General features: G+C 40.3%; 1 protein-coding gene across 4 annotated transcripts in view; it reads left to right on the top strand.

Moving 5' to 3' along the window:
* The window catches only part of robo3 (roundabout, axon guidance receptor, homolog 3 (Drosophila)), a 205,275-nt gene that overhangs the window by 102,585 nt on the left and 87,967 nt on the right, over window positions 1-14,723 (top strand). For all 4 annotated transcript variants that reach the window (XM_042008552.1, XM_042008555.1, XM_042008553.1 and 1 more), the window contains exon 2: window positions 9,040-9,366. In XM_042008552.1, coding sequence (XP_041864486.1) covers window positions 9,040-9,366 — 327 coding nt within the window. The remainder of the gene's footprint in view (window positions 1-9,039; window positions 9,367-14,723) is intronic.

Raw genomic sequence — 14,723 nt, 5'->3', positions numbered from 1 at the left:
GTGCCCACAGGGTCAAAGAGTGGGAGGCTGCAGAGAAAGCACTCCAGCACTGACTCCCTCACTGCTGCCAATTTAACTTTGAATGCGCATTTGCAAATCAATTCCTGCAGCTTTGTTGAGAATTGGGAAAATAAAAGAGAATGCAAAGCTTTAAAACAACAAAATCTACAAGGGGAAAGACACTCGGCTGAAAGAAATTTCGGAAGGGAAGAAAAGTTGTTGCAATTTCTTTGATCATAATCAAACCACCGCCTTCTCTTCTATTTTCCTTCTTTAAAGATTATACAGCTCGCTCTTTTCGCCATGTGTCAGGTTTTATATGTGCTGTACTGGGAACTTAAAGGGACTCATAAGTCATTAACAGCTATGTCTTAAGAGTACGAAAATGTGGAGGAAAAGGCTGGATATCTTGCCTGAAGATTGAGAGGGAGCTTAGCTTAGCCCTAATTTTTGTTGCTAAGCCAGAGCATGGCTTAATCTTACTTTCTTACAACAACTCACCACAGAGTGATAAGGAACAGCTTTTTGATGTGCACACAGTATTCTGATTTCTTTCCAAGTCCTTCACTTCGAAATGAAAAGCATTTCTTTCTGGTCTGGCTTTCGATGAGGCTGAAGTGCTTCTGTGTTTCACAGCCTTTTCCCAGCAGAAGGAACAGAATATTTTGACCCTATGTCTAATGATGCACACACAGAGGTGGGATGTGGATGAGGTAACTTTGACAGCTTTAATTGCTTCCATCTTTACTAAAGTTATTGGAATTGTAATGGCTGTAGATAGTGGATGAATAAATGAATGGAATAACAGTCTGAGGAATTCTTCCTTCATTGCTACGCCAATTCATGCTAGCCTCTCAGCAGTGACAGTTGGTGAGGAGGTTGCAAGGGATTTGTGTTGACCTCAGGACTGAGCCTTGTGCAAATATCAGACAAAATGAGCACCCTTCTCGATTTATTGCATGAGTCAGAGCATCATCTGGTCATTATACCATCTGTGTTTGGGAAATACTGTCTGAGACTGCGAAATGCAGCCTGGGGAAGATGCAGCGGTAAGGGCATATTTACATCCAACGTGTGGAGCTGCAGAAAAAAGCCTTTAACAGCCTGTCACCCAAAGCAAATACCTTGTCAAGTACAATTTTGTTGAAATGAACTTTTCTCAGTTCTGGTATTTACACAAGATAAAATCCTTCACTTGCCTAATAATTTTTATTTAACCCTTTGAGCCGTGCACATAGTTTTAAGCCCCGGCTTGGAAATTGCATATTTATGATGAAATGAGGATATCTCTGCAACCACAAGGTCTATTTGAATACAGTCGGAGTCATAATAAAGGACAAACTTCTAAACCGCCATCAGACATTAATATGGAGACATTAACTTCCATCTATCTATCTATCTATCTATCTATCTATCTATCTATCTATCTATCTATCCGTCTGTCCGTCTGTCCGTCCGTCCGTCCGTCCGTCCGTCCGTCCGTCCGTATATAAAACAATAATGAACTGTATATAATAGATAAAGAAAATAATTATGCATTCTTTCATTTTTCTTTCATTCTTATTAATCAATTTTAATTATTTCTAATAAAACAGTCATAACATCAGATTTCAGGGAATAGAAAAACATGAATGAATAAACGACAAAGTATTTTTTATCAAATTATTTTATTTTATTCTATTTTTTTATTGTTATTTTTTTTTTTTTAGATTTTCAGGTGTTTTTCACTATTACACGACTCTTCCGTGTTCGATAACGTCAACAGTCGGATGCTGACATGTAAAATAATTGCCATGACCATTTCAATTTGAGTCCATAGAGCTGGATAGCTTTATGTGAGTTACTTGGTGTTGCTCTGATGTCTCAGAGGAGTAAATCTGCTTATGGATGAAAGCCCACTTGTGTTGGTGGTGAAATAAGGCTGGGGGAGTTGGCGGGATAGGGGCTGGGAATCAACTGTAGATATCTGGCAGTGGCTCCTCTGTACTTGCTTTATGTGAGGGGCACACCGAGCCATTTGTTCTTGCACTAGATGAGAAAAAGTTGTTCCTCAGCACTTTCCCATCCCCCATTATTGAAAGGACATTGCAGCAGGAATCGGTACTCCCTGTGGCTATTTTGTTCCCATCTTTCTCCTCCATTTTCTCCTTTTTTCAGGATTTGGACTATTTCTCTGTCCTCTTTTCAGATTTCATTCTGTCCTCTCTCCGATTTCTTCCATTAACTTTGAAGTTCTTTGACAGTAATTCATTCTGTGTATGCATTCATCCTGATGGTTAAATCTAATATAAATACAGAGCGCCCTGCACGAGTCTTTTTGATGTTCAGTCAGTTCGGACTCATCGGGTAGGAGGAGAAAGTTTGTGATGGTGAATTGCTGGAATGAAATTAATTTAAATAAACTTTGCTTTCCTTGAAAAAGCTTTCTCTTTCCTTCAAGGTAAAATTGAGTGTATATTGTTTTTTGTGAGGAGATCTACTACGAACCTTTTTAAACTGAGGCGGCTGCAGCATTGAAGCGAGTGAGTCAGCACGAATTAATCTGATGCAATGCTGCTGTTATCTGAGAGGCTTCGCACATCCTTCTATACTATATCCAAGTAGCTGTGAGGGGTGTATCAATATCTAGATCTACATTATAAGAATAATCATTATAGAGCCAATAGCATCAATCCAATCATTTCATTTGTAAATTAAATTTCTGACATAAACAAACGTCATATCATTGTCTATTAAATCGATTTAATGTATCTCAACCATTTTGTGATTTGCACCCCTGGTAGTTCATTTTATCAGCGTTTACAGGAATTTTTAAAGATAAGTACGTGTTTAATTACCATAAACTTTAAATAGCAGATATTTGCATCATCGTCAAGGTTTGCAGCTCTTTGCAAAGCTATATTTTGCATAATGTTTTCAATGTAAAATCTCACTTCTGTGCTGATCTCAGGGGACAGGGAGTTTTTAAATAATTTATTTCCCCTGCCTTTATTTTAACCATAGCAAGCAGACTCTAAATTCATTTTCTGAGACACAAATTTAACCTTCAAGTATGTCCTAGTTGCAGTGGGAAAGCAACAGTCTGTATGCTTCATTCATACTGACAGAAGCCTTCATTTAACCCTGATTTCTGCCTAAAGGACAAACGACTAATATGTTTTACTTGACTAAGAGCAAAACTTGTCTAAAATTAGAAAACGGGTGACAATTCACAAGAGAAAATCAGCAGATATTTGGCTAATTTTTAAAATTCATTCTTGTAGAAAACATTTAGTTAGTGCAAGGATTTGCCTAAGTTTGATTTAACGTAATAGCATCAGCAACATGAGCAATAAAGTTTTAACAAAACCCCTGTATTTCCTGAATTACATCAAATTAAAAATGACACACATGCTCTTCAGAAGTTATCTCCTTTTTCATATTCATTCAGATCAAAATGACATGAGATTTCTGTCATTTCATGCCATTTGTTAGAAATATTAATAGGAAAATTGTGGTCATTTGGTTCTGTTTACACACCAACACCGAGCTTTTTCAGGTTATTTTAACCCTTTAAATAAAAGTGTCTCGCCAATGATTGAAAGTGACTTACAACCAAAGTTACTAGATTTCCTAAACTATTCACGCTGCCACTGCACTTCCAGTGGATCCTAAAAGCTGAGAAGTGGAGCTAACCATTGGTGTTGCAGGATTGTCTGTGTGGGGGAGGGGAGAAGTGGGCAACGCTGATAACATGGCAAGATTCAAAGGGTTAACTTCGATTAGTTATACTTGTTAGAAAGAAGGTTGCTAAAGTCTCGCATTTTATGGACAGAAATTCTGCTCGTGATTGAACTCTTGAAAACATTTGAAGTGGCCTAATGCTAACGTTATCAGGCTACTAGCTAGCAGTGTTCTTATAGCGCTCTGCTCCGTTATTTCTTGTTCCAGTGAGGTATTAAAATTATTGGAAAAGATCATTTCCAACCAGTTCTGTAAGAATTTTTTTGTGTTGTTTTGCTTTTTGTCGCTTTCATCATATGCATCTTTCCTTTCTGATTTATTGGGTGTTTCCCGGAATTTGGTAAATTTCTGTGGTTGGAGGAACATTTTACACCCAAAAACAGACACTTCATCGTTGTGCTTTGTGTTTTCTAAATATAAAAAGAACATTGTTCCACATCAGGAGACTGACTTAGGTGAACTAAAACTAAAACTAAAACTAAAATGCAGTTATTATTAAGAAATAATACATGAAAGTTTCATATTTGTTTCTACTTCTCAGCCTGTAAGGTCTGTATGCTAATAAGTGCAGTAAAGAACCTGCAGCTGCACAGTTTTTTTTATTTTTTATTTTTTTTTATGTGGTTCAAGATGGAGCTGCGGTTGAGATGTCTAAAGCATCATTTCACATCATTATTAGCTTAAACATCCCTAGTGGCAATTTTACATGCGATATGATTTCATTGCTGAAAAAGGAAATTCTCACATCTTTGACAGGTCAGCTTTTTGAAACTGGACAGATTTCCAGTGATTTCTTCTATTTGCATTTATTATTATGTAAACCAGCATCATTTTGATGCAAAAAAAAAAAAAAAAGAAAAATTTAGTAAAAAGAAATACAGGACAACAGTTGGGCTGTCAAGGTTTTACATCTCTCACACACATATTCCTAAAGTTTTAGCACTTTTTTTTGCATACACTTACACAGTGATGCATATATCAGGGGTAGTTGTGGGGTCCAGTATGTTGCCCATGGATAACCTCAACATTCACACCGGATGAACCAGGGATTAAACCACCAATATCCTGGTTAGAATAGACTCCAGAGCAGCAACCGCATCCCACACAAATCCTCCTTTTCTCTGCTTTGGCATGGCTATTTCTGCTGTAATTCATCTTTTCTGCACACACCATCCTTGTCAGACTCCTGCTTTCACCGACTGGGTCCTTACAGCATCCCTGCGGCTTCATTAGCTCACATGTGTCTTTGAAAGTTGCTGCCATCCTGTCGGATTACACTATGGACAGAAGCTAATAGGTCCTTAGAGGGTCCAGATATTGCTATTAGAAACCCTTCCAGAGACAAGCAGTCAGATTTCAGCTGTCTGTTTAACCTGATTTGAGTTCATCTTTTCCAGCCTTGTCCTTATCTGTTACATACGTCTACCCTCACTTTGAGTTGAATAGCTGGGGAATACTGCTCGTCTCAGAAATTCAAATATCCTTGAGATGTGTACCAGCGCAGTCAGCCTCTATCATGCAGATCTGTAACAATGTACTGTCATATTACTGTACAGCCTGCAGCCACACACAGAGAAAAAAGCTTATGTAAAAGGTCGTTGTCATCATATGATACACTGCCTGGCCAAAAAAAAGTCGCCACCCAAAAAATGGATGGCAGACTTATCATCTCTAAGAGATGGTGCTCAGGAGTTTCTGCTTGGATGTACTTGTGGTGATGTTTAGCTCAGTCCTGCAAGGTGGTCTCATCCTCTTTAAAAGCCATTGCTTTACATTTCCACATGACTTGTTCCTACCAGCTTGTACTGTAAAATTTATGAGTTGGCTCTTAAAGGCTCTGTCCTGCTGAGCTGTAACCACACAGGCTCATTTCAGCCCTGGTACATATGCTACCTTTAGATGAGCAGCTCTGAGATCTTTGGTGAGGTAAAGCAATTAAGAAAACAGCACTTGCTTTGAACTGCACTGTGAAACAAAATATTTTTCTAAAGGTAGAAACATAAAAAGTTTTGTACACAGAAAATCACAACAGATCAAAGAAGGTATTTAATACTCCACACATGATTACTTCAGCTTTGCTGTTTTAGCTGAATGTTGAAAATAAGGCTATCATACAGTTTGTTAAAGTTTGAGCTTATAATCCATCATGAGTTAACACCAGGGAAGCCTGAACCCTGCAGAGTCCTGATATTAGTATCTTAGAGCTAGTCTAGGATAACACGGCGAGGCAGATTTAATCCACTGAGGAGATCTAAGTTCTCTGAGATGCTTGGAACAGCTGGCTTGACAAACATTTTATGTAATAAAACTGAGTGCAAATGCACCGAAGAGGACTGTTAATTCCTGCCTTTAAAATGCAAGACATCTATTCAGTATTTTGTAAAATTATTAATTATAACCAGCATTAAATGTAGCAGATAATTTCATTTTTTTTTATATGAATTGGATTCTCTGTTATCTAAAGCATCAAAAACCAAAACATCCTCATTTCCATTTTGTCAGACACTGATGCTTGTTTCTACGTCAGTTTTCAATGCATAGGGAATCCCTTAAGTGTCTCTTTCTGACTTCCAGGCAGCTGCTCTACAGCTGCTTGTAGCTAGTATTGATCTATAACAGGGATCCTCACTTCTGGTCCTCGAGGGCTGGTGTCCTGCGGGGTTTAGAAGTTTCCCTGCTGCAACAGACACCTGACTCAAATCAATGGGTAATTAGCAGACTGGTACAAAGCTTGAAGCTCTGTATAAGTCTGAGTCTGAGTCAGGTATGTTGCAGCGGGAAAACTTCTAAAACCTGCAGGATACCGGCCATCAAGGACCAGTGTTGAGGATCTCTGATCTATAATGTTGATTCATCAATGTGTGTCGACCAGGAGATCGGAAGGGGATGATGGGAATAGACACCCAACTCCCATATATGACACTCATTTTTAAGGACTACCACAGAACTGTTGCTTTTCCCCCTGTTTTACTTTTTTTCTACTTTATAACTATTAAGTGCTTGGTTAAGGTTAGAAAAACACGGTTAGGTGTTAAAATACAATGCAAACTACTTCATATTGCAGCATACCATTTTCCATCAACCTGTGCCATGGTGACATATTCCACTGTTATGTTACATTGGGAGTTATTAAACTTAAAGAAATAACACTTTTGGGGTAACCTGTTGCTTTCAAACCAGTGCAAAGAGCTCCCGACCAAGCACTGATTCATGAGCGGTTGTGTTTCCATTCACCAGCAATGTAGATCTGAAACAGTCCTTTTAAAAGTGCAAAAACTAGACATGTTTAGAAGTGTTGCAAAAGTAGTTATATTCACTGGAAACAAACCTCAAGGACGGAAAAACAACAAGTGCAGTGAACATCCACTGGAGGAAAATGTAGAGAGTACACCTTCTGGAAAAAATTTAATCTCTGGGAATATCTGGGGTATTATATCTTGGAAAATGCTGGTCAGTCATGAGAGTTTATTATTGGCCAAAAACATCACCTCATTTTAATCTTTACCACGTCTATTTCTGTTCCCCCTGATGCACGGAAAACCCACCAAGTTTTATTTTTTTCTATTTTTACAGTTTCATCTTATCTTATTCACATTTTCAAACACAAATTAATAACATCAGTAGAAACCTGGATAATAGAGACAGAATTCTTATTTCAGCTATGAAATGCAGCAAATGGAAGCATTAAGTTTAGCTGCTAGAAATTTAAACAAAATTTAAAATTTCAGGTCAGGGAAGATAGAAGAAAAACGAAATTGGTTGTTTGGAACAACTTTTAAAATCTCTAATCTGAAACAGAAACTCAGCTGCTGACTTTAAAGTAGAAACAACTTTAACTCCTCTGGACTGTTTCCGCTTATGCCATCTTTCCTTTTCTCCATCTTTGTGAGTGTAATTGCATTGAGAGGAGAGCCATCAGACAGCGCTCTATATCCTCGTCACCGAAAAGCACTTAAGTTGAGTTCTTAATCCCCCAAAATCTTACGGAGGATTTGTCGGTTTGAGGGCAGGAATTTTCACTGCTTTACTTATCAGCTGTTATCAGGAAAGTCTTTGAACTCCAGTCTTCTTCGTGCACTTGTGGGATGAACTAATATGACAAAGTCAGGCATGTTTGCAACGTACCTGTGCTGCAGGCGCCTCTCCAGCTAAATTCCCATTAAAAACAAGCGGATTGAACTGAAACAAAAGCATCATTCCTTTATCTGTTTGCTTGTAGCTTTTCTTTCTTATCAGTTCTTCTGCTCACAAACTCAAACCAAAACTTTTTAATTAAGCAATATTCAAAGAATGATCTCTGTGTGGTGCTGGAGCAACAATATTTCTTCACATCAAACAAGAGTTCATTCAATTATTCATGTTTTCTGTCTTTGTGTTATGTGCACAAGCACTTAACGCCTGCCTCCTGCTGCGAATGCTCAGAAAACACAAAGATATATTTAATACGGTGCTGTTACTGCACTGCTTAGTACTGCAGTCCTGCAACAATGAAAATGGTTTTAGTTTAAAAAAAATGGCTTCCTAGCTGAGTGGGAAGGTAAGACAAATCAGAAATACACTCATGCATGAAGCAACAATTATCCCTGGAACAAAGCAGAAAATGCCTGGCAAGACAAACCTGTTGTTTTCATTTATTTATTTATTTTAGTTTAGCTCAGGATGCCTGTTTTTGTTTTGCATTTGTAGTACTACCACAGTTGTGCTGCCGTTTAGATTAGAGAGGGAAAGTTTTCAGGACAATTTGTCTCCATCTTGCCCAAAAACTCTGCTGCACCATTTCCACTGTGCAAGACTTGCAGAAACCTCTTTAACTGTATTTACAATGATCAGAACGTTTCCCTTAAATATGAAGTATGGAATTGGGCTATGTGTGTTTGATATCAGAATCTTTCTGTAGCTCCCTCGACCTACTTTCCCATGAGCTTCTGATCATTGAGGTCCTACCCCCCTCCCCTGCTGGGGAATTTGGTTCTAGTTTCATAGATGCAGAATTTAGAGCATGTAATTCCACATGTCCACTTGATTTATACTTTAAATTTAACTGCTGTGCAATTACATTTTGTGCTTATTTCACACAGCAGTGTTGTCAGCGATAAAAAATTATGTGCTTTTTTTAAGCTATGTTCAACTCAAGATGTTTGGAAATTGGGCTCCTACAGTGTTTTCATAAACGATGTTGCTCTCTTTTGTGTGCAACAGTCAGGCAGGTGAAAAGCTTACGATTTTAATCTCAAATATCATTTCCATCTCATTATAAAGAGTCTGAAGTTTTTCCATTTAGAGTCCTATCCTCAACATGTTGTCTTTTTCCTCCAGGATCTCGACCTCGGTTAGAGGATGCTGCTCCTCGGATCATAGAGCATCCGTCTGATCTGATCGTGTCCAAGGGCGAGCCGGCCACCCTCAACTGTAAAGCCGAGGGAAGGCCCACTCCCATGGTGGAATGGTACAAAGACGGCGAGAGGGTGGAGACAGATCGAGAGGATCCTCGATCACACCGGATGCTGCTACCCAGCGGCTCCCTCTTCTTCCTGCGAATCGTGCATGGAAGGCGAAGCAAGCCAGATGAAGGTGTATACGTATGCGTGGCACGTAACTACCTGGGCGAGGCAGTCAGTCGCAATGCATCGCTGGAGGTGGCAAGTAAGTGGTGTTAATTTAGACTTTCTTTTAGGGCTTATATGTTTACATTTGTGTGATGGTAAAAAGAATGTTGTCAGGTGTGGAGCACACGCGAGTGCAGGATCCGCGAGATCATAAAATCACAGGAGAATCTTGTGATCCTCCACTTCCAGGATAAATGTCTCCTCCAAAAAAAAAAAAATCTCTGAGACCCGCTGACTGGTTAAACACGTAATGTTATCATGGTTCAACAGCGCAAATCTGCGCTGGGGCTTCTATTTTGAAAAATTCTGGAAGCTTTTACACTGCTCCCATGTCTGATTTCCTGTCTGCCCTTATCTGAACTGCAGAAACTGATGCATTCTGTGTGCGTGAAGCGTCAAAAATAGACTTGGGGCGTAAATTTTGTGGAGCGCCACGACAATGCGCTTCTGGGACACTTCTGATTCGCACTGCGGCGCACCGGGTGGAAACCAAACCATTGACTAAAACTGCTGCGAATAGCAGCGGAGGCCGTGGCTCTCTCAGAGGGAAAGATACAATTTCACAGACTATGAGCACATTTTTGAGTCTGACGGAGGTTTTTCCTTAAAAGTACAACTGAAGAATGGTTACTGGTAAAAGGACTTGTACTTATATAGCACTTTTCCAGTCAGCTTGACCACTCAAAGCACTTTACACTACCTGTCGCATTTACCCATTCACACACACTTATACCCCGGTAGGCACATCGGGAGGCAACCTAGAGTTAAGTGTCTTGCCCAAGGACACTTTGACATGTAGTCAGGGGAAGCCTGGAATTGATCCACCAACCTTACAGTTGGAAGACCACTGCCCATTGAACAATTTAAAAAGATTTGTATGAAGATGTTGGTGAGGTGAATGAGGCCCATTATCTGTGAGTGCAATTAACTGTGACATTCACAAATGCAGGTTAAATCTCAGTCATGCAAAAAAGAAGCTATATGTAAAGATGATCCAGAAACTCTGCCGTCATCTCTGCATCAAAGCTCATTTCAAATGAACTGATGCAAAGTGAAAAAGTGATCTCTGATCAGACAAATAAAAGATGTGAGATTCCTTATACAAATCATGGACATTGCTTCCTCCAGACTACAGCTTTCAGAACAACAGATGCTCCCATCCAGATTTCATAGTTTTCTGGGAAGGATTTCAGGGATAGATCTGTTACAGCAGCATGAAATAGTATAATGTCTCACTTTCAGCATTTCTTAAGTTTTTTATGTCCTGTTGTGAATAAAATAATGGTTTATAAGATGTGCAAATCACGGATTTCTGTTTTTATCTTCATTTTACACAGTGCACCAGCTTTTTTTTAAACTGAGGCTGTAGAGTGATGGCCATTATAGGATACTTCAGATGAATGAGATATTGTACACAAAGCTGTTTCACAGTTTGGGGGCAAAGCTGTTGAGAAAATCGCCCACAAAGAAGGAACAAGGCGTGCATTAACAGAGAAGTATGTGTAAAAGTGAGATAAGGCGAAGGTGATCGTCCTCTTGTTTACATGACAGATGTTACAGATGATGTTGCTTCAGTAATAAGAAAGGAAATAAATAACATTAGGCACACTGTGAAGTGCAACAGCAGCTTCAAAGCATGCTCTGGTTTCTTATCATTGGTTTCACTTGGCTGGTTTAACTTAAGACACCTACCCCGACCTTGGTGTCAGATCTCCTGGCAGCTTTCACCCCAAGGCCCCACTGCCACCCACCCCTACAGCCTCCGACACCACGTCCTATCTTCACCCGCTCTATAGAGCCCGGCCCGCTGTCGTGCTGCGAGCAGGCTTCTGCAGCCGGGCCTGTTAATGTAGATGGATGACAGCTAGTTCAAGCGATAAAGATAACAGTTGTCGCCACTGGACAGGAAAGCTAAAAAACAGTCTTGCAGGGAGGGAATGAGAGGCTACTGTTAGTTGGCAGCTTCTCACTAGCAGATGTTAGTTTCTTAAAATACAACACACTCCTGTCACATTTGCTTCCGAATGACACCGCTTATTTATTTATTTATTTAGTCATTTTCCATAACACGGCTGCTTGCAATTTGTGATGCTCCCAATTAAAGCTTGGTTTCTAAATTCAAGCTTTACCCTTAGTTTTAGAAGATCATTATTAGGTTTAACTTTGTTCTGATGGCAGAAGCAGCTAATTTAGTGAAATTTATGGCAAATTACATACATTTACATGGAGCTAGGATGAGGATTTATGAGGTACTGCAGGGAACTAGTGCAACTTTTTAAATAAAATCATTAAAAGTATATCGACCAATGAGCATATTGATACACACTCACCAGCCACTTTATTAGGGGCACCTTGCTGTCCCTCAGAGGTTTGGCTCCATATTGACGTGACAGCATCACACAGTTGCTGCATCCATGATGAGAATCTCCCGTTCCACCACATCCCAAAGCTGCTTTGGTGTATAGACTTTTTTGGAGTCCAGTGAACTCATTGTCATGTTCTAGAAAGCAGCTGGAGATGATCTGAGTTTTGTGACATGGAGCATTATCCTGCTGGAAGTAGCCATCAGAATATGCTACGCTGTGGTCAGAAAAGGATGGACATGGTCAGCAACAATACCACCAGCCTGAACTGTTGATACAAGACAGGATGGATCCATCCTCTCATATAGTTTTCACCAAATTCTGACCCTACCGTCTGAATGTTGCAGCTGAAATGGAAACTCATCAGACCACCCAACAATTTTCCATCTTCTATTGTCCAGCTGTGGTGAGTCTGTGAATTGTAGCCTCAGTTTCCTGTTCCAAGCTGACAGGAGGCACCCGGTGTGGTCTTCTTCTGCTGTAGCCCATCTGCTTCAAGGTTGGATGTGTTGCATGTTCAGAGAGGCTACTCTGCATACCTTGGTAGGAACCAGTGGTTATTTGACTTCCTGTTGTATTTCTGCCATCTCCAACCAGTCTGCCCATTCTCTGACCTCTGACACCAAGAAGCCATTTTAGTCCAGACAGCAGCTGCTCACTGGATATTTTCTCATTATCAGACCAATCTCTGTAAACCCTAGAGATGGTTGCACATGAAGCAGTTGAACAGGTGTACCTAATAAAGTTGCTTTTGAGTCTAGGCTGACCTGTTGCCACATTTTTTTCTGATAGCTTCGGCTTTAATTAGCTTCAGTGTGGACTCACCTTTTAAAACTTAGACCAACTCAGGAATTTCTCATTGCTCTAACTCAAACCAGCTGAAAATCATAAAACAAACTTCACTCCCATAAAAATATGTGAAACTTCAGACTCCAGTCGAACACCTTGCAGCCTGCCATCATATTTTCCAGAAAAGCTCAAGCCCCACTCTTATAATCAGACTGAATTTCCCTCCCTGTGCGTGCGCTAAAAAACAGTGCATGAACCATTCTCTGTCTTCTATAAACAGCTGGGATGTGCACCGCATGTCCGTCACCTTCCCCCAGCAGCATGAAGAATTACCTCTCACCTCAGTGCTGCGCTATTTCAGCATCAACATCAGCTGCAGGAATTTGAAATGTAAAGCCACATGTGGGAACCAGGCTGGGAGAATAAGTGGAAGCTGTGAATCAGGTTTTTATTGAGCTTTGTATGAAAAAGACAAATTTGCTTTTCTTAATACATTAGGATATTTTACCTGCTTCCTTGAGTAACATCCAAATCTGTTAGATATTTCCAGAGAGTCTAAGGCCCTCTGAGGGCCGCCGTAGACAGAATCTCAACCAAGCTTCTGCAGGGTCATGTTTACAGTCAGAAGGTCAGTTTGATTTCAATCTGCTGGACCGCAAGCTGATCCGTCCACGCATGTTTCTGTAAGCCTGGCTTTCTCGCTGAATCCTGTGCTCTGTTGGGAGGTGACATTCTCTGCAGCTGTCTGCACACATGCACAAAGACATAGCAGTTGCTTTCACAGATAACAGTCCCTAATCCTGGTTTTTACTTGTGTCTTCTCGAGTGTGCGTCTGCCAGCACAAAACACACTTTTGGAGTATTGCCTCCAGTAAAAGGCAGAGAGAGAGTTTATGTAGAACAGAAGGTGGACAGCACCCAAGCCTGGCCAGCGCCAGGTCCGTCTGCACGGCTCCGAAGGGGCCGGAGAAAAGGCCAGGGGTACGGTTCCAGAGAGGGTGCAGGATGGCATCATGTGGCATGGGGTCATTTCTCTTCCCAGCCTGTGACTTGGAAGCATCTGAGGAAAACTGAAACAGGGAGCTGCATTGTGGATTGGAGTGTATATTTGGTATATTTGGAATCAGGGTAGCCGCCAACGCAGTGGGAATGACGGATGGTTTGGGAGGGTTAACCCCTCACTGTCCTTCTGCAGGCAGAAGCACCAGGGGGATGTTGGACACTGAGACACAGTCTGGACCAACTGTCTGAATTATGCATCCCTGATAAGCCTCCTAACCTCAAAGTTTGTTTTCATTAAATTTGTTTTGTCACATTTTATGTCATATATTTGAAAACTGTTAAAACGGTTGTCCCTAAAGAGACAGTGAGGCAGATCTTGTACTGGAATGGGGGATTTTAACATAGAACTGTGTGTACACTGATTACACTTCTTGTGGTTGTGGTGTGCAGCGATGCTTTCCACAACCACTGACTGATTATCAGAACCCTCAGTCAAGACTGCTCATGCCATTCAAACCATGAAAACCACAACAAAAACACTTCAAACACAACGAAGCTGAGCAAAAATTGCACCACAAATTAAAAAGTTGGACATGAACTGAAATCTCCCGTGTCTTTAAACTAACTAAAGTAAAACTGTTCCACACACAGCTCAGGTTTCAGAAACTTCTTTACTTTTAACTGCGGATGTCAAGTTGTGCAGCTCTGCCTTCAGCTTGTAAAGGATGCTGCTGCACAGATAAAAATGAAGGTCTTCTCACCTCTCTGACGATTTTGAAGGTCTTCAGCCTTGAACTCAATGTTTTTGCTGCATTCAGGTTCAAACAGAAGTCAGATTTATAGATTTTTTTATTTTATTTTATGGCTTCCACAAACAAGCTGCTCTGGTTTTTACATTTTTTATAACATCAGGCACTTCAGCGTACCAGTGATGGACTACAAGTTAACTTTTGCTCAAACAACAAAAACGGACTGAGGTTTTTAGATGTAGCATCCAAATTTACAAAGTAAATGTTCCAGCCGAGATTTTCTCTTTGTACTAAAATGAACTTGTATTCAGAGAATAAACGTCTTGGTTGCAGTATTGACTGATTTTGTTTCCTGCAAACTGACAAACACTTAAAAGCTCGTTAGCTCTGCTTTCTGACTCGAAGAATAATTTGACGATGCAGCCTGCAGATTTATTTGGTTAAACATTTTTAAACCCGCGTCAGCCAGCCTTCCCCTGCTACTCACAATT

This window comes from Melanotaenia boesemani, chromosome 15 (assembly GCF_017639745.1).
Source record: "Melanotaenia boesemani isolate fMelBoe1 chromosome 15, fMelBoe1.pri, whole genome shotgun sequence".
In the NCBI taxonomy this organism is placed as follows: Eukaryota; Metazoa; Chordata; class Actinopteri; order Atheriniformes; family Melanotaeniidae; genus Melanotaenia; species Melanotaenia boesemani.
This window is presented reverse-complemented; position numbering and strand designations above follow the sequence as displayed.